The 19,081-nt window shown below is 28.9% G+C and overlaps 1 protein-coding gene and 1 long non-coding RNA gene across 3 annotated transcripts; both read right to left on the bottom strand.

Moving 5' to 3' along the window:
* Nucleotides 1-6,769: 6,769 nt before the first annotated feature.
* On the bottom strand, nt 6,770-15,753 carry LOC123272081. 2 transcript variants are annotated; one of them, XM_044738722.1, is made up of 5 exons: nt 15,583-15,753; nt 15,406-15,508; nt 7,397-7,645; nt 7,059-7,144; nt 6,770-6,955 (listed from the first exon to the last, which is right to left on the bottom strand). In XM_044738722.1, exons 1-5 carry the CDS (start codon nt 15,706-15,708, stop codon nt 6,785-6,787), a joined length of 735 nt encoding a protein of 244 aa, XP_044594657.1. In that variant the 5' UTR covers nt 15,709-15,753; the 3' UTR covers nt 6,770-6,784. The 2 variants fall into 2 exon arrangements, with proteins under 2 accessions (XP_044594657.1, XP_044594656.1); XM_044738721.1 differs by lacking the exons at nt 15,406-15,508; nt 15,583-15,753 and adding exons at nt 7,719-7,821; nt 7,896-8,084.
* Nucleotides 15,754-18,412: 2,659 nt separating this feature from the next.
* On the bottom strand, nt 18,413-18,849 carry LOC123272084. Its single transcript, XR_006511014.1, has 2 exons — nt 18,696-18,849; nt 18,413-18,640 (listed from the first exon to the last, which is right to left on the bottom strand). It is a non-coding gene; the product is annotated as an uncharacterized LOC123272084 (long non-coding RNA).
* Between the last annotated feature and the right edge of the window lie 232 nt (nt 18,850-19,081).

Here is a 19,081-nt window from a genome sequence, read left to right as displayed (position 1 = left end):
TGCAATTTACTCTTTACATGGAAGAAAATACTATTTCAAACAGTAATATTCGCTATGTAAATGTCTAAAATGTTAAAGTATAATAATTAACAATTCAGACTTTGATATTTATCATTTGGTACCTAAAAAATGACCTTATGATATGTAAAAAGTATAAAATAAAGTTAGTAAATTTCTAATACAAACAACGTCAATATTTACAAAATAAAATGGTAAATTTTAAACGCAACGCTAAAAATCAAACTGTAATTATTGACTTGCTTGGACCGGTAAAATGTATATTTTAAAAGCATAATTTTTACTGTTTGAATAGTTAAATTCTCCCAGAGTGAGACCCCCTTCTCTTTCATCTGAGTTCCTCTTCTCCTCATAATATAGACTATATATTGAAATGGCAATTTTTACTGTTTGAAACTGTACTTTTTAAAAATGAAAGAGTCGTTATTTACTATAGTGACAGCTACTAATCACTTATTTTCGATATTAAATTATAAATTGTGGCTTTTATACTTTCTACATTAAGTTCTGTAATATTTATATTTTTGCAACCCCCATGTCCGCTTTACTGTTTGAAATTATAAAAATTAACCGGAATCCGAGTAAATATTACAGTTTACTTTTTTCCGTATAAGAAGATAAAAAATGTGATTTTTTAAATTTAATATCTAAGTAAATATACGGTGAATCTTTTTAAAATTTTAGGATTAAATAAATAATGTATTTATTTAGACGTGTACTTAATTTCAAAGCTCAAAGTTGGAAATTATTTTTCAGATTAGATTCGCACGAACCTCCTTAATACGTACACACGTTTTTAAATTATGATGACGTCTTACGGTCTAAGTCGGTAAAAATGACGCTCAAACATAAACGAATACAGGTCAAACTAATGAGTGTGTTAAATAGTAATAACTATCGGCTATCACTTTCCCTAGGGCGATGAATGTAATTTTTGTTATCAAAACCTTATCAAAATAATTATAAAATTTCTAAGGCGCCGATAAAGGTGATCTATCTAACATGAAATTTAAAAAACCATAAATCAAAATTGTAATTAATCATTCTAAGACAACCAGGACATTAAAATCTAAAATATAGTACTTATCATAGCGTTGATCGATGATAATTATATTTTATGATTGTTAGTTTATACTCGTGGTTACAAACGATTAATCGATTCTTTTATCAGCCTTATTCTAATCATTTCTACAGGGCTTTGATAATAAGTTATTTCATTTACGGATCAATTATTTTAAATTCATATACTTCGTTTTAGCGAAATGTAATTTAATTTTTAATAAATTTTTTTTTTTTTCAGTACGGATCCGAAATGTTTGTACAACAAGCCAATTCTCTAATTATAAAGTGTGGATAAAAAATTTGGAAAATAATGGAAATGAAATGTTAATTTTTACGTAAATAATTGGGTACGAAAATAATTGTTATCTCAAATATATTATCATGATTATTACCCTTTTGCATGTGTTTAATAAATATCAGCATACGTTTGAAAGATAAAGCATGCATGATTTTTTATTATCACTCGTAATACATGAATCGTCAAGTGAATTGCATAACTCATAATAAAAAGTATTTCCAAGCTCTTTTTTTAGCAAAAAATTATTTTAAGGGGGTGTTCTGGTCTAGAAATTAAAAAAAATAATTTTTTGCATTCCTTAAGCGAAAACGCGCTAAGGCATAGCTCTACTGGGGCCTAAAAATCAATTTTTCTATCTCATCGAGAAAAATTGTATTTTTAATCCATAATCTTCGTACAAATGTTAAAACAATACACTATTGACAAGAAGAATGATGACTGAACTAATTAAAAATACTGCTTTGTAAATTAATTCAAATTTAGTGAAAAAAACCGTTTTCTTAAAACTTTAGTAGAAATAACTGTTAAAACATGATGGTGTGGTCAAGAAAACTAAAAATGTATACAATTTTAGGACTCATTTTTTTTAGCCCTGTCATTAAACTTTAATGAAGGGCCCTATGTAATATCAAAGTTTGACATTGCTTCGTTAAGTTATAATTAAAACATTTTGATTGGTATTCGAACTGAATTTTCCCATTTTGGTCGGCCATATGTTTTATTTTTTTAGTAAACAGAGATCTCTTAGTGACTCTGCGGTCAAGCCAATGTATGGATGCGTATCAACTTATAAGTAGTTGATATAACGAAATACGTGACGGCGTTTTCTTCGCGTCATAAATAATGCGCGGGAAATGAAATAATTAAAATAACATATGTATGACGAGCGCTGAAGGCATGCACATTTGGTTTTACCTAACTTTTTTTTCATATTTTCAAAGCTTAACCCTTTAAGAATATGTTTTTAGAAGGATTTTAGAAAATTCAAAGTATTTTCGGAAAAATGGCTGTTTTCCTGACGCGGCATTCAAACCGGCCTGGCCTGAACTAGACAGCGAGAAACTTAACGCGAAACTTTATAGACTTTCTTTTTGAAACTATCTTTTTTAAAACGATACCCACGATTTCTCCTCTCTCAAGTTCTACTGAACCGAACTACTTGAAATTTAGTATGTCTTCTTTATAGACTTTTCTATCGCATGAACTATCATATCTAAATTTCAATATTTGCTATTTTTTAAAAATTCGATAAACTCAAAAAAAAAAAGTGGTACAAAAATGAATTTTTTTCAACCAGTTGCCATTTTGTGAAAAAAAATTTTTTTTTAACTTTTTTTTTTGTTAGTATCGTAGCAGTATTATTCAAAATTAATAATTTTTTGTATTTTTGAAGTATCAATAAATATCTTATAAGAAAATGAATAGGAAAAATATTGATTGCCTTTTTTTACTACATTTCAAAAATTACCTTAAATCCAAGCTTCTAGACCCGAATACTCCCTTAATTATAACATTTTATGCCTATTCTTCGCTGCCTTGTTATTTTGTAGTATTGGTACAAACAAAAATATGTATCCATCTATTTCTTATATTCTTTATGCTTCATTTATATTTTTGTGAAAATATTCAAATTAATAGGTTAAGATTTCTTAGCATGACATTACGTCATTATTAATATTTGTTATTAATATTAATAATGTAAAATAACACGTGGGTGGTTCTTGAGGGTGAATTTGATGGTATTAGAGAGGATAGTAAGTTCCTATGGAGGGTGAGTTCTTAAGCCAAATACAAATTACTTCTCATTTTTATGCCACTTTAATATTGCTCCGTACCATTAAATATCTCCAAATTCATTCTGTCGTGTCGTCTCGGAGGATAATGACTATTTTTAACAATATTTCATATTTAAATTATTTTATATTTATTGCTATTATTATTTAAATCGCTCTTTATATTGATATTTCAAAATTATTCATTCTCGAGACCTTGAATGGTGACTAGCAAAATAGTAAAAATTTCACAAAGTTTGGAATTTCCAGCATATTAATTACATAGGTTCGACATAAAAATCTTTTGAGGTTCATGTCATGAAATCACATCATTTTCTTCCATAAGCTTAGTGTAGCACTATGGATCCAAGGAACTTCTTAAGGATTATTAAGAAGCTCAATTCCACTCTAGTAACAGATACCATCATCATCATCATCGAGGAAATTTTAAGTGATGGACTGATAATTTGAATAATTATTTATTTATTTATTTAAACAAACCCAACAGCTTACGCCATTAACAGGGTTGATAGTTACAATAGTTAGTATATAAAAAATTTGTAATGAATAACAAGATGACATAAATAGTACAGTAATTTAATAGATAGGTTGTTAAATGAGTAGACCATTGATGTGCTAGCAATTGCAACCCAAAAACAATATAATAGTAATTAATAAAAATAAAAAAAAATAATAATAATAATAATTATAAAAATTGTAGCAATTGCATATAAATAACGCCATTAAGTTAATAATTTGACAAGTGATGCTGTTACACAGCCACTGTTAGTTTGACAGCACCAGGTCTAAATAATTGTTTGATAATTAGTAACAAGATTGTATTGTTTAAATTAAAGCAAGTTCCCGTGTAAAAAAAAAAAATTCCTGAAAAGTTCCGGAATAGTTCCTGGTCCGGAACGTTCCTATGATAAGACAATCCGGAACATCCCCGGAATACTTCTGCAATGTTCTCGAAATAGTTCTGGAACATCCGTGGAACACTTCCGGAACATTTCCGGAAAATCTCCGGCAGATTTATAGAACATCGCTGGAATACTTCCAGAATAAATTAGGAATACTTCCGGAACATTCCTGGAATATTCCCGAAATACTTCTGGAACAAATCGGGAATAGTTACAAAATATATCGGGAATACATCGGGGATATGTTTAAAATATTCCTGGAAAAATCCTCGAATACTTTTGAAACATTTCCGGTAAACGTTTGGATTATGTTCCGGAAGTATTCCTAATTTATTCTCGAAGTATTCCAGCGATGTTTTATGTCTGTCGGAGATTTTCCGGAAATGTTCCGGAAGTGTTCCATGAATGATCCAGAACTATTTCGAGAACATTGCAAAAGTATTCCGGGGATGTTCCGGATTGTCTTATCATCGGAACTTTCCGGACCAGGAACTATTCCGGAACTTTTTAGGAAACTTTTTTTTTACACGGGTTATAAAAGTCATTTAAAAGCACAAATCTTGAATTATGTAATATACGAGCCTGATGCCTGATAAACATAGTAGTATTCAAATCATCAACTTTAATAATCTTACAGCTATTGAAATTTTAATTATATTTTGGTATACTTATACATTCCTCCACTGAAAAATTATGTATCCTAGAATATATGCTGGGAATATATCCTAGTATATATTCAAGGATATATGCTGAATATAAGAAAATTTGCCGAAAAATATATGTTAGGATATATTCTAGAATATATCCTCCGATATATTCTAGTATATATCCTAGAATATATCTTAGAATATATCCTATGATATATTCTAAGATATATATGCATGTGTTACGTCCATTGATTATGAACCAGACTATATCTGATCTCAAAAAAATTTTACGTACAACGGGACACATACGAGCGCAAGTATATATCCATGGATATATCCGGGATATATATTGGAATATATACTAACACATATATCGTAGCATATTTTTTTTGCGAATTTTCGTATATCCCAGCATATATTCTAGAGTATATTCTAGGATATATTCCTAGTATATATTCTAGGATATATTCCTAGTATATATTCTAGGATATATTCCTAGTATATATTCTAGGATATATAATTTTTCCGTAGGGGTTGTTGACGCTCCACAGCATTGTCCAGACTGAGAAAACAGGTTGTTTGATGAAATTTGTAGATTTATTTAAAATAACTTAAAAATATGTATCTAATATGAAAAAATTTGTTTCATTTAAATTAGGATTACTTACAACCAAATATTAATTTTTTTTGGTATATTTGATTGAATTTGACTGATTATGTCATTCAAATAAGATTTGCTAATAGTTAACAAATGTTCTTTGAAATAAATCATAAGACGTTTGTGTCGCTACTGTTCCCGGGGGAAAAAATTATATATAATTTGATCTAATTTTATATAAATTATTACATAAAATTATTATATATAAATTTATACATAATTATATATAATGTTATCTTCCCGGGAAATAAAATTTTATATAATAAGATATAATTATATAAAATTATATATAATTATACAAAACTATATAAAATTATGTATAATTATATATAATTTGATCTAATTATACATAATTGTTAACTTAAAATTTTATATAAATATATATAATTATATAAAATTATGTATCATTTTATATATTTTTGTATAATTATATATGATTTTATCTACCTGGGGAAAAAATTTTTATATAATAAGATATAATTACATATAATTATACAAAATCCTATATAATGTCTGAGCAGAATTTTCCGAAAATTCACAAGTTTTCTCAATTTTTTCCAAATAGCTCAAACTATATTGGAATCACAGTAAATACAACTAATTGAGAGTTTGTAAAGAGTAAAATTCTCCACAGATATAATTTAAAACATTTTTCTATTTGTTCATTAATTTAAAAAATAGAGTGCTTCAAAGCTGCACCAAAGATACAGTTGATAACACGTTTGAAAAATCTAATGTAATTTTTCAATTATAAAAAACTTTAATATAATCAACGTTAAAGTTTTTTTTTGGATAAATTTTTACTTATTTTGCAAAATGTTGAAAAAATCAATTGAAAAGGACTTTAATTGTTAATAAAATTTGACCAAAGTATCCCACTACGATCTGACTTACGTTACATGATCATGAGAGCAAAGTAGTTCCTAATAATTCGACCTGCTATTATATACATAGTAAAATAAAAAGCAACCCTTCTTTGTTAAATTTTCCGAATACTAGATAACGTAAAAAATCAGTCGAATAGCCCAAAAAAGATACTCAATTTTACGTGGGTTTACTCGATTAAATAGCATTACCTTTAATTGGACTCGGGAGGTTGTTTCTAGATAGTTTAACAGAATATTATAAAATTCCAGAACAAACTGAATGACGATCACTATTTGTTAATTAATTAAAGGCAATTGAAAAAATGCTAATTGAGTAAATTCTTCTTCCGAGCTAATTGATTTTAGATTTTCGAGGTGCAGAAATGAATTGTAGAGCTTAAAAAAAACAAAAATGTTTTTTTTTCAATTTTCTTGCAATTTTTCATCAGTTATATTTGTATGAATGAACAATTTTTAATAAATTTAAAATTTACACGAAAACTTTGATGATTGTTTGAATCGAAATTTTAACATTTTTTTTTAGGGAAAATCTTCATATTCTTCGTTAAGTTCTTTTTCGTCTAGTATCTCTACTTCAGAATTAGTTAGGTTTGAATCATGATTTAAATCAGGCAACTCCGTAATGTCTGTACAATATCCAATTTCCAAATCAAATTTCATCCACTCTGGACATTTGCATTCATGTGATCCCTGAGTATAGACAAGCACAATTCTCAGAAAAAAAATTTCAAAAATTTTTTTTGTGCATTTTTACCAAAAGCAAAATTAGTAATTTTTATTTATCATACGTTACCTTGAGAGACACAGCACAAACCAGACCTCGATCACCTAACTCTGAACATTGATCATCATCAACGCATTTTTCTCCGTATTGTATTTCTGTTAATAGTGAAATAGATATTAATATTTACCATGAAGATTTAAATCCAAGCTATATAAGTAGCATTAAATTTAAACAAGCTATTTGAGCAAAACGTTAGATGTCATTTTATACAGTTATAAAAATTTGCCAAAAAAGTCTGAGGTTAAAATTTCCGAAATTTGAATACAGATACTTGATTAAAAATCTTAAATCCGATTCTCACAAGGCCCAAAATTCTTTCTAGAATATAACTATCAAAAATATCTTACCTGATTTTCTGTTAAAACCAGACTGGGAAACAAAATTAGTCTTTACGAAATACAATCTGTTGCGTTCATCGAAATGATAATTATTCTGAAGTTCAGGAATCAATTGTTCTTCCACTGTAGGATATAAACAGATCGTATCATTCCACTCTGAAGAAAACTTATTGCAAGCACATGTGCTGTCTTCTGAACATTTTGCTTCAATTATTGCTTCACAGTCGAACCAGTTTTCACAAGTATCTCCCAACTTGGCTTTGAGTAAAGTAATAATGTTAATAATAACTTCACATTTTTATTAATTATTTTTTTTTAATAATATAATAACCTTCTTTTAAGCAGACATAAAGTTCTGCATCAAGTTTAGTTCGATAAACATTGATGCACTTGTTGTTGGAGTCACAGCAGGGTTGCGGAAGATTTGGATTACACTTAAACAAAAAAAAATATTTTTTACAATATTTGTAACATCGAAATCAAGTACAACAAAATCATGACTGCTTACCAGAGCGCGATTTGAGCTGCAACTTTCGGAAAAATAAGAACTTGATGGTATTTTCTTTGCAATAGAGACAGTCGAATTCGTCAGTACTCCAATTAACACCGAAAATAAAAATAGTAATTTTGTCATAATTATTTTTCACCCGGAAATTATTATAAATGATCGATTGGATTTTTTTAAATATAACAAATTCTTATTTATCTATTAATAAAATCTCAAAATGTCAAAAACAATAAGCTTCTAGCAAGACGGTTGGTAAAAGTTATAGTAATATATGACGAACTTTGAAATAAGTATTTATATACATAGAAAATGGTACGTATTGAGGTATTAATCACGTCAATAGAGATTATCTTTTGCATGACTCATAATTAGGCCCAGGAATTTGGTTTTGTTGAAAGACAAAGAAAAAAGATAGGCGGGGCCAAGTTCTCTGATTGGTTGAAAAAAAATGAATTTGTTTTGTTTCTCGCATTGATAGAAGGAATTCTTAGCATTTAAGAAGATTTCTTTGTATTTAAGAAATCATTTCTTAAACATCATTTCTTAGCATTTAAAAAATATTTCTTAGTATTTAAGAAATATTTCTTTGTATTTAAGAAATATTTCTTAGTAGTTATATTTCTTAATATATAAGAAATATTTCTTTGTATTTAAGAAATATTTTTTAAATACTAAGAAATGATGTTTAAGAAATGATTTCTTAAATACAAAGAAATCTTTTTAAATACTAAGAAATCCTTCTATCAGTGCGCAAGCACCTGAAGCCAGTAGCATGGTAAAAAATAAAAATCGTCATAAAAATGACATAATATACATGTGTGTGGACGTGCTTGACTTTTGATAGATCGCTATGCATATATTTTACCACGTAAAATTGTTCTTATGCTCTTAGCTAACGGTAGAATCTATTCAAAAATTTATGTTCTCACGAAAAGAGATATGAAATTATAATGTTGCTGCAAAATAATATTGATTAACGCAAAAAAAAATATCATTTACTGCACTAATTAATGCAAAATAATTTACCAAAAAAAAGTTATAACATATTTTTCGTGGTTAAATTCTAGCCTTGAGTTTTCACTGCGCAACAAATGCATTTTTACGGATTACCATTTATCGATCGAAATAAAATAATGAGTCAGTTTTCCGAGTAGAGTCGCTGACAAATTTCACTACTTTTCGTATCACAGAGTTATCAACAGAGTTATCAAAGTCACCTTGAGTTATTTAATCTCTCTAGTTCTTTAATGGCTCATGTACGAAAATTGAATAAAGAATCCACTTGAAATATTTTTCATTTTTAATGTATGAATACATTTTTATTTCTAAAAGTATCCTTAATTTTTATTAAAATAAAAAAAAACGTTTTTTTTTTTTTCACTTTTCTCTTAATTCTGTCTCAGCGATTTGGTAAATTAAAAAAAAATAAATAAATTCGAAAATTTTTGAAAAAAAAAAAAAAATGCTGAAAAGTTAATTTTGTAAGCAAATAAAAGATTTGTTAATACAGCTTGACTACTTAGTCAAGCTTGACTAATTTTGTCTCAGAAACTAATTGCTTTTTTGCAATAAGTATATTCTTTTGTGCTACACCTTATTTTTAAGTAACCCTTTCTTATGTTATTTCATGAATATCGTTTTTATGCTTAAATGTTATTTATTATTCAAAGGTAGGATGAGTATAATTCAATACTCTTACCATTGAATCCGAATTTTAAAGTTTTACTTAATGAGCATTCAATCATTTGTCCTCAACTACCATTAGCCGACTCGCCATTATTTATGACTACCTGAGTGTCTCACAGCTCTCAAATCTTACCTCTTCAGCTATTCCTGAGGGTCATTTAGAAAAATTGGATGCATGGATATTTTCTATTGTCTAGATATTTTTGACTCAGGGACAGGTGTCTTTTGTAAGTATACCAAGCTGACTATATAAAGTCACCCTAGACAACGTAGATTTTACATTGTCACAAGTTTTCAGTGCAACAGTCACTAACTTTGTCTTTTTGTAGAAGCACGTGTTATTTTTGTTTAATAGTAAATTCAGAAGACAGAAACCACGTTAATCGGAAAGCATTTCGTTGGCTCATCTTTATTTTTTTCGATACGTTATATTTGCAGACAATAATTATAAAATTATTACAACTTTATAAGTCAGAGTTTTATTTTTCGATAAGAATTTAATTCAAAATTATTTTGTGAAAATGTCTGCACCTTTCGAAAATCCGATAACAACGTGTCCGATTAATAAATATCATAGAGTTTCTAAGTCAAAGTTATACAGACATTTAGTGAAGTGTTTGAAGACGAATAAGCTAACAGATAAAACGATCTGTGTTTATAACCCACGACATATAATTGATATTGACGAGAAAGAGGTAATGTACCAGTATTTAATTAAAAGTTTAGTATATAAAGATTTTATTCTTTTCAATCAACATATTGCTTATAATTTTTCACTTTTTTGACACAGCAATGTGGTGTAATACAATGTAATACTTCGGTTTTTAATTTCTTTATATAAGTGTTTGATTTGAGCTTATTTAATATCAAATTTTATCAAGTATCAGTACTGTGATTTTGTTTCTGATGTTTTTGATATACTGTTAAAAAAGCGAAATTAAAAAAGATTCAATTTTACATTACTCGATTTCTAATATTACAAAAAATATTCAATTTTTTAAAGGGTTTTCTTTATTGGAATGAAAAAAATTTTAATTCTGAAAGAAAAATTAATTTAATGCAAAATATCAGGTTTTTAAATGTAATTAAACGTTTTAAAAAAATTAAAATATTTGTAAAAAATATTATATTATTTCCATTCTAAAAATTTTCACATACTTAATTTTTAATATTTTTCATTGTTACAGAAACACTTATCGGAGTGTGAGGACAATCCAAATATTTATATTTCGAGGACTGAATTATCGAAGGAACCAAGTTACTCAGGAGTCATTTCTGTTAATGAAGCAATGGATGAAGTGGAAAGGGTTCTTGCGACTTTGAATAGAACTAGCCAAAATGAAATAGTATGTTTATTGAATATTAATTATTTATTATTTGATTTGAATTCAATTACTGATAATAGTATCTTATTAATGGATTAAATTTAATGTCTTTTTCAGAAATATATCGATGGTTCAGCCTACGATCCTATAAAGGCTAGTATTGATAGACCTTTGTACCGGCCGCAACTAATTGGTGGGTCCAAATGCGAGAAGATGGCATTCCGCGAAAAAGAAGTCCAAAAGCACAAAGCTCTACAAACTGGACGATTGGTAAGATAAAATTATGCCAAAAACTACCCGATCGAAAACAATGATTGACGCTGTTTTCCAGGGAGATCTTAGCAGATCATGTACTAAAAACTAAAAGTGACTACATTCTCTCTAAAGAATATCTATAAAAAAAACAATGCAAGTTATACTAATCTAAGCTCAGTCCAGCGAAGAACTTAGTAAACTTGAACAAGCCCATTAAAATATTAAATAATTTTTAGGCTCGGTGAAAAATAATAAACCTTACATTTATTCTAATACTCCTGACACTATATCTATCTCAATCTCTCGTAGCCTACCCTTGATTGAAAATACTTATTGAAATGTATTGAAAATGATGAGATTTGAATTGTTTTCAATAATCCTAATTCTTTTTTTTATGTATTTTTAATATACAGTTTACATGAAGGGACTGTTTATTTTTTCAATACATTTCAATGAGTATATTTAATCAGGGACTTTTCGAAAGTTTCACTTCTACCGTGTGTGACTTGCACACACACACACACACACACACACACACACATTTATTTATTTAAAATTTTAGGATGAAGAAAAATGTTGCGGTGATGAATCAATACTTCACCAGGACCTTACTGGAATTAGTTGGACGGATATCTATATCCACAAGATATGGAACAAAAATTATATAGATGCTGCTTCCGATCTAATCAGGAAGTATGACTTACTTGAAGATGATGTCTAATGATAATATGACATACTTCGTTCGCAACTTCCTCTTGTAAAATTATATTTGTACAATTTTTATGTTTAGTATTTAAGAATTAATTAGTTTTAATTTTTGTCTTTAGTTTATAATTTATTACAATTAGTTTATAATCAAACACTAACAGTGTAGCGTTGAAGTCTTTGAAAAAGAAATAAACATTTTTTATATCTAACATTTAAGTTCATTTAAGTTCATTTCAGGTCTATTTTTAGTTACTATTTATGATTTGTAAACCAACCCGTGTAAAAAAAAAGTTCTGGAAACATTCCTCAAAAAAGTTCCGATTATGAGACGATCCAGAACTTTTCCGGAACTTCTCCGGAACTCTTTAGAAACAGGATTAAAAAAAATTTCACTTACAAACTTTTGAGTAACTAAAAATTTGAAATTCTTAAAATTTTTGAGGAACGTCTCCGGAACTTTTGCGGAACTTTTTAGAAACAACATTTAAAAAGTTTACTGACAAACTTTTGAGTAACCAAAAAATTTAAATTCTTGAAATTTTTAAGGAACTTTTGCGGAACTCTTTAGAAACAGTTAAAAAAATTTACTTACAAACTTTTAAGTAATCAAAAATTTGAAATTCTTAAAATTTTTTAGGGACTTCTCCGGAACTTTTGCGGAACTTTTACGGAACTGTTTCGGAACTCTGTAGAAACAACATTAAAGAAGTTTACTTACAAATTTTTGAGTAACCAAAAATTCAAAATTCTCAAAATTTATTAGGAACTTATCTGGAACTTTTCAGGAATCTTTCCGGAACTTTTTTTAAATGTTTTTTGGAATTTTTCTAATACTGTTTCTACAAAGTTCCGGAAACGTTCCACAAAAGTTCCTAAAAAATTTTAAGAATTTCAAATTTTTAGTAACTCAATAGTTTGTAAGTAAATTTTTTTTAACACCATTCCAAAGAGTTCCGAAAAAGTTCCGCAAAAGTTCCGGAGAAGTTCCTAAAACATTTTAAGAATTTCAAATTTTTAGTTACTTAAAAGTTTGTAAGTAAATTTTTTTAATACTGTTCCAAAGAGTTCCGCAAAAGTTCCGGAGAAGTTCCTAATAAATTTTAAGAATTTCAAATTTTTCGTTACTCAAAAATTTGTAAGTAAACTTTTTTAATGTTTTTTCAAAAGAGTTCCGAAAAAGTTCCGCAATAGTTCCGGAGAAGTTCCTCAAAAATTTTAAGAATTTCAAATTTTTAGTTACTCAAAAGTTTATGAGTGAAATTTTTTTTAGTACTGTTTCTTAAGAGTTCCGGAGAAGTTCCGGATCGTCTCATAATCGGAGCTTTTATGAGGAATGTTTCCGGAACGTTTCCGGAACTTTTTTTTTACACGGGAAAGTTTGTAACGTAATAACTTGTTTGTCTCAATAAATTTATTTATTTATAACAAAATTCTTTTTACTTTGCATTAAATTAAATTATAAAATAGAATAAGATCTCCATTAGAAATAAAATGAAAATTATGCAATAAAATAGATTACTCGTGACCGAAGTCAGCAGAGATACATCATTCTCTCCGAATTATCACTTAAAGATAACGTTCTAGCTTGTGTACCGCTCTACACTTCAATACGATTTTTATTTGTCACACTTGTTGCAAAATATACTATTTATTAATCATTTACTTTATACATAAGTGTGGGTAATTTTTCTATTCAGCCTAACAATCTTCATATAACGATTTGCGTCGATTTTCAAATTAAAAAATTTGAGGATACTTTTAGAAATAAAAATGTATTCATACATTAAAAATGAAAAATATTTCAAGTGGATTCTTTATTCAATTTTCGTACATGAGCCATTAAAGAACTAGAGAGATTAAATAACTCAAGGTGACTTTGATAACTCTGTGATACGAAAAGTAGTGAAATTTGTCAGCGACTCTACTCGGAAAACTGACTCATTATTTTATTTCGATCGATAAATGGTAATCCGTAAAAATGCATTTGTTGCGCAGTAAAAACTCAAGGCTAGAATTTAATCATGAAAAATATGTTATAACTTTTTTTTGGTAAATTATTTTGCATTAATTAGTGCAGTAAATGAACTTTTGCGGAACTCTTTAGAAACAGTTAAAAAAATTTACTTACAAACTTTTAAGTAATCAAAAATTTGAAATTCTTAAAATTTTTTAGGGACTTCTCCGGAACTTTTGCGGAACTTTTACGGAACTTTTTCGGAACTCTGTAGAAACAACATTAAAGAAGTTTACTTACAAATTTTTGAGTAACCAAAAATTCAAAATTCTCAAAATTTATTAGGAACTTATCTGGAATTTTTCAGGAATCTTTCCGGAACTTTTTTTAAATGTTTTTTGGAATTTTTTTAATACTGTTTCTACAAAGTTCCGGAAACGTTCCGGAGAAGTTCCTAAAAAATTTTAAGAATTTTAAATTTTTGATTACTTAAAAGTTTGTAAGTAAATTTTTTTAATACTGTTTCTAAAGAGTTCCGTAAAAGTTCCTGAGAAGTTCCTAATAAATTTTAAGAATTTCAAATTTTTCGTTACTCAAAAATTTGAAAGTAAACTTTTTTAATGTTTTTTCCAAAGAGTTCCGAAAAAGTTCCGGAGAAGTTCCTCAAAAATTTTAAGAATTTCAAATTTTTAGTTACTCAAAATTTTATAAGTGAAATTTTTTTTAATACTGTTTCTATAGCGTTCCGGAGAAGTTCCGGAAAAGTTCCGCAAAAGTTCGGGATCGTCTCATAATCGTGATCTCCAGCGAGACCTCCAGATAGATCGTCAGCGTGATCTCCAGTGAGACCTTCAGAAAGATCGTCAGCGTGATCTCCAGTGAGACCTTTAGAAAGATCGTTAGCGTGCTCACCAGCGAGACCTCTAAAAAAATCGTCAGTGTGATCTCCAGCGAGACCTCCAGAAAGATCGTTAGCGTGATCGCTATTAAAATTACTAGTGAGACCGACAGCAATATCATTAGCACAACTTCTAGTATAACGATCTCCAGCGAGACCGCCAGTGAGACCGTCAGCGTGATCTCTAGAATACCATCACCGTGATCGCTATTAAAATTACCAGTGAGACCGGCAGCAATATCATTAGCACAACTTCTAGCAAAACGACCTTCAGTGAGACCATCAGCGAGACCTCTAGAAAAATCCGATTCTCACAAGGCCCAAAATTCTTTCTAGAATATAACTATCAAAAATATCTTACCTGATTTTCTGTTAAAACGAGACTGGGAAACAAAATTAGTCTTTAGGACATACAATCTGTTGCGTTCATCGAAATGATAATTATTCTGAAGTTCAGGAATCAATTGTTCTTCCATTGTAGGGTATAAACAGATCGTACCATTCCACTCTGAAGAATACTTATCGCAAGCACATGTGCTGTCTTCTGAACATTTTGCTGCAATTATTGCTTCACAGTCGAACCAGTTTTTACAAGTATCTCCCAACTTGGCTTTGAGTAAAGTAATAATGTTAATAATAACTTCACATTTTTATTAATTATTTTTTTTTTAATAATATAATAACCTTCTTTTAAGCAGATATAAAGTTCTGCATCAAGTGTAGTTCGATAAATATTGATGCACTTGTTGTTGGAGTCACAGCAGGGTTGCGGAAGATTTGGATTACACTTAAACAAAAAAAAATATTATTTACAATATTTGTAACATTGAAATCAAGTACAACAAAATCATGACTGCTTACCAGAGCGCGATTTGAGCTGCAACTTTCGGAAGAATAAGAACTTGATGGTATTTTCTTTGCAATAGAGACAGTCGAATTCGTCATTACTCCAATTAACACCGAAAATAAAAATAGTAATTTTGTCATAACTATTTTTCACCCGGAAATTATTATAATTGATCGATTGGATTTTTTTAAATGTGACAAATTCTTATTTATCTATTAATAAAATCTAAAAATGTCAAAAACAATAAGCTTATAGCAAGACGGTTGGTAAAAGTTATAGTAATATATAACGAACTTTGAAATAAGTATTTATATACATAGAAAATGGTACGTATTGAGGTATTAATCACGTCAATAGAGATTATCTTTTGCATGACTCATAATATACATGTGTGTGGACGTGCTTGACTTTTGATAGATTGCTATGCATATATTTTACAACGTAAAATTGTTCTTATGCTCTTAGCTAACGGTAGAATCTATTCAAAAATTTATGTTCTCACGAAAAGAGATATGAAATTATAATGTTACTGCAAAATAATATTGATTAACGCAAAAAAAATATCATTTACTGCACTAATTAATGCAAAATAATTTACCAAAAAAAAGTTATAACATATTTTTCGTGGTTAAATTCTAGCCTTGAGTTTTTACTGCGCAATAAATGCATTTTTACGGATTACTATTTATCGATCAAAATAAAATAATGAGTCAGTTTTCTGAGTAGAGTCGCTGACAAATTTCACTACTTTTCGTATCACAGAGTTATCAACAGAGTTATCAAAGTCACCTTGAGTTATTTAATCTCGGAAGAACTGCCTCATGGCTCATGTACGAAAATTGAATACAGAATCCACTTGAAATATTTTTCATTTTTAATGTATGAATACATTTTTATTTCTAAAAGTATCCTTAAATTTTTTAATTTGAAGATCGACGCAAATCGTTATATGAAGATTGTTAGGCTGAATAGAAAAATTACCCACACTGATGTATAAAGTGAATGATTAATAAATAGTATATTGTGCAACAAGTGTGACAAGTTGTCGATAGCCCACGAAAGCGAAGTTGAACACGAGCGAAGCGAGTGCAGTCATTCGCTTGAGTTGGTAATCGACAACGTCGCACGAGTTGCACATAGTATTTTGTATTACAAATGCGGCGATAGATGTGGGTACAAAATTGGGGTCCAGGGGCAAAGGCCCGGCGGGGAGTAATTATCAACCTTCTCTGTCATTTTTCCCCTTCAATTTTTTATATTGCTATATTTAAATCCAAAAGACAAATTATGAATAAAATTATGAATTATAATTCATAGAAGCCAAATATTTATGTTCATAGGAAATCTAACTCGATCATTATCAACATTAAATCTAAATCAATATGCTATGTTTTCCATTCAAATATTGAGATCAAATATTTATGAATTGTACTATGATTATTGTGTAAATTTGTCTCATTTTTTTTAATCATCACGCCATTCCAATTTTTTATTACTGTTTTTTTTTTTTTTTTTTTGCTTAACAGGCAAAACCATCTTTTTCTCGCTTTGCTCTCACGGAGTTCAACGGAACTATCTCTGTCGCACTCCCAACAGCAGAGCAATTGCAGTTTCGATTGGTTTCATGAAACGAATGAAATTTTTGAAAAAAACGCTTTGTGGTGAAATAGTTTATTAAATTATCTATTATCTCTAAAAACGTTTTTTCAAAATTTCCATTCGTTTTGCTAAGCCGATTGAAACTGCAATCACTGGTCTTGGCTGTTAATTGAATATGAATACAAACAATATCGGCAATTCAAAGAAAATATCGTACATTCAATTGATAATGAATTAATTTTTTGACGTTCAATAGAAAATTTTCTGAAATAAAGTGTGACAATTTATTGTAAAATAAGCTGATATTTGATTCATAAGATAATTTAATCTTCGGATTAACTCGGCTTCACATTACAATTCTTCTGCTACCAAAAAAAAATTTTTATTCTATAAATTATTAATTTTTCCAGTACTTGCAGAGATCCATTTATTTGAATTGAATGAGACTTGATTACTATAAAGAAATCTCTTATTTGAATACCTCCAACTAATACTTATATCGAAGTGTTATTAGTGACTGATTTATCCAACTTCCGACTTTCCCTCTCCCTCACAACCTATGAAATTGACCAGTCAATGTTTCAAAGTTTTAATTTCAAAGTAGCAACATAAAATGATTTTTAAAAAGTATGAAATAGTTTACTTCAAGTATTTTTCTCGATGCAAATCTACTCATATTGTTGTATAAGTTCAATATGGTTGTAATAGAGACCTTTTAAGATCACAAAATTGCTTGACCTTGATAAGGCGGGAGCAAAGCATTACCTCACGTTTCGCGCTATGAGGCGTGCAAATAAAAAAAGAAAAAACGATTTTTTATGTAGAAAACCCTGAAAATATATTTTTTCTGTCATCAGGATTTTACAATTATCTACATATTTGTATGTTAGATATTTAAATTTTTATTTAATATCGATGAAACAGAGTTTTCCAATAATTCAACAAAAAAGGTTATAGGTTCATGAAATTTTTATTTTTCATGCGAACATGCTGTTTATAAATGATATACAAGTCTTAACTGAAAATTCCCTAAGTACTCCCAGTAGTATCAAGGCATATACCACCATTAGAAGAGTGCTTATTCTTGCAGATGCATCTACGATAATAACACTTGGAATGTTCTATTTCTCGACAATGGTAATCAGTTTGACAGAACCCATCGATATCTAATTAATCGCGATTAAATATGAACTGATAGAAGCTGATAGAGATAACTTACGTTTGGTGGCGTACACACTGATGTTATAGCCATTAGCTGGCGCTAGAAAATCTTCTGGATAAAGACATGTATTGATGAAACAGTAAGATCTAGGCAACAGGCATTCAGAATCATCTGTACAAGTGACGTTGATCGCTTTTTGACAAATGCCTTCAACATATTCATATCCGGGTAAGCAGTTGCATTTCTTTTTCAGACAATGAGTATTTTGTAAGTTACGACAATGATGATCGAATCGACACGACCAAACTGCCCTGTGAACAAGTACTTTAATTATAAGATGTTCAAATTCAATAGATTAATTCTTACTGTTTGCAGCGTAAGCATTGAATTCGTCGATAGTTGATGTATTGAAGAAATCGTCCGAGGTACGACACGTGTTAAGAAAACAAAATGTTTTTATTTGCCAGCAGTCCGAATCAGAGGTACAGTTTGTAACAGTTGGTTTAGGCACATCAGAATGCAGCTTCAAACCAAATAGAAAGATGCATTTTCCGTTGCTACAGATACTACTGTCCAGATTGCGACAGTGATGGTCTTTTTGACAGACATCCTTATAATCTACAAGTTAGTTATTGAATAAAATATTTTGGTATTGGATAATACACAATTACATGATCACATTATAATAAGAACATTATAAAGGTCACTATTACCTTTAGCAGCATAAGAATTCAAGGTTTCAGCACTTGCGC

This window comes from Cotesia glomerata, linkage group LG9 (genome assembly GCF_020080835.1).
Source record: "Cotesia glomerata isolate CgM1 linkage group LG9, MPM_Cglom_v2.3, whole genome shotgun sequence".
In the NCBI taxonomy this organism is placed as follows: Eukaryota; Metazoa; Arthropoda; class Insecta; order Hymenoptera; family Braconidae; genus Cotesia; species Cotesia glomerata.
Note: the sequence above shows the minus strand (reverse complement) of the source record. Positions and strands in the feature narration are given on the sequence as shown.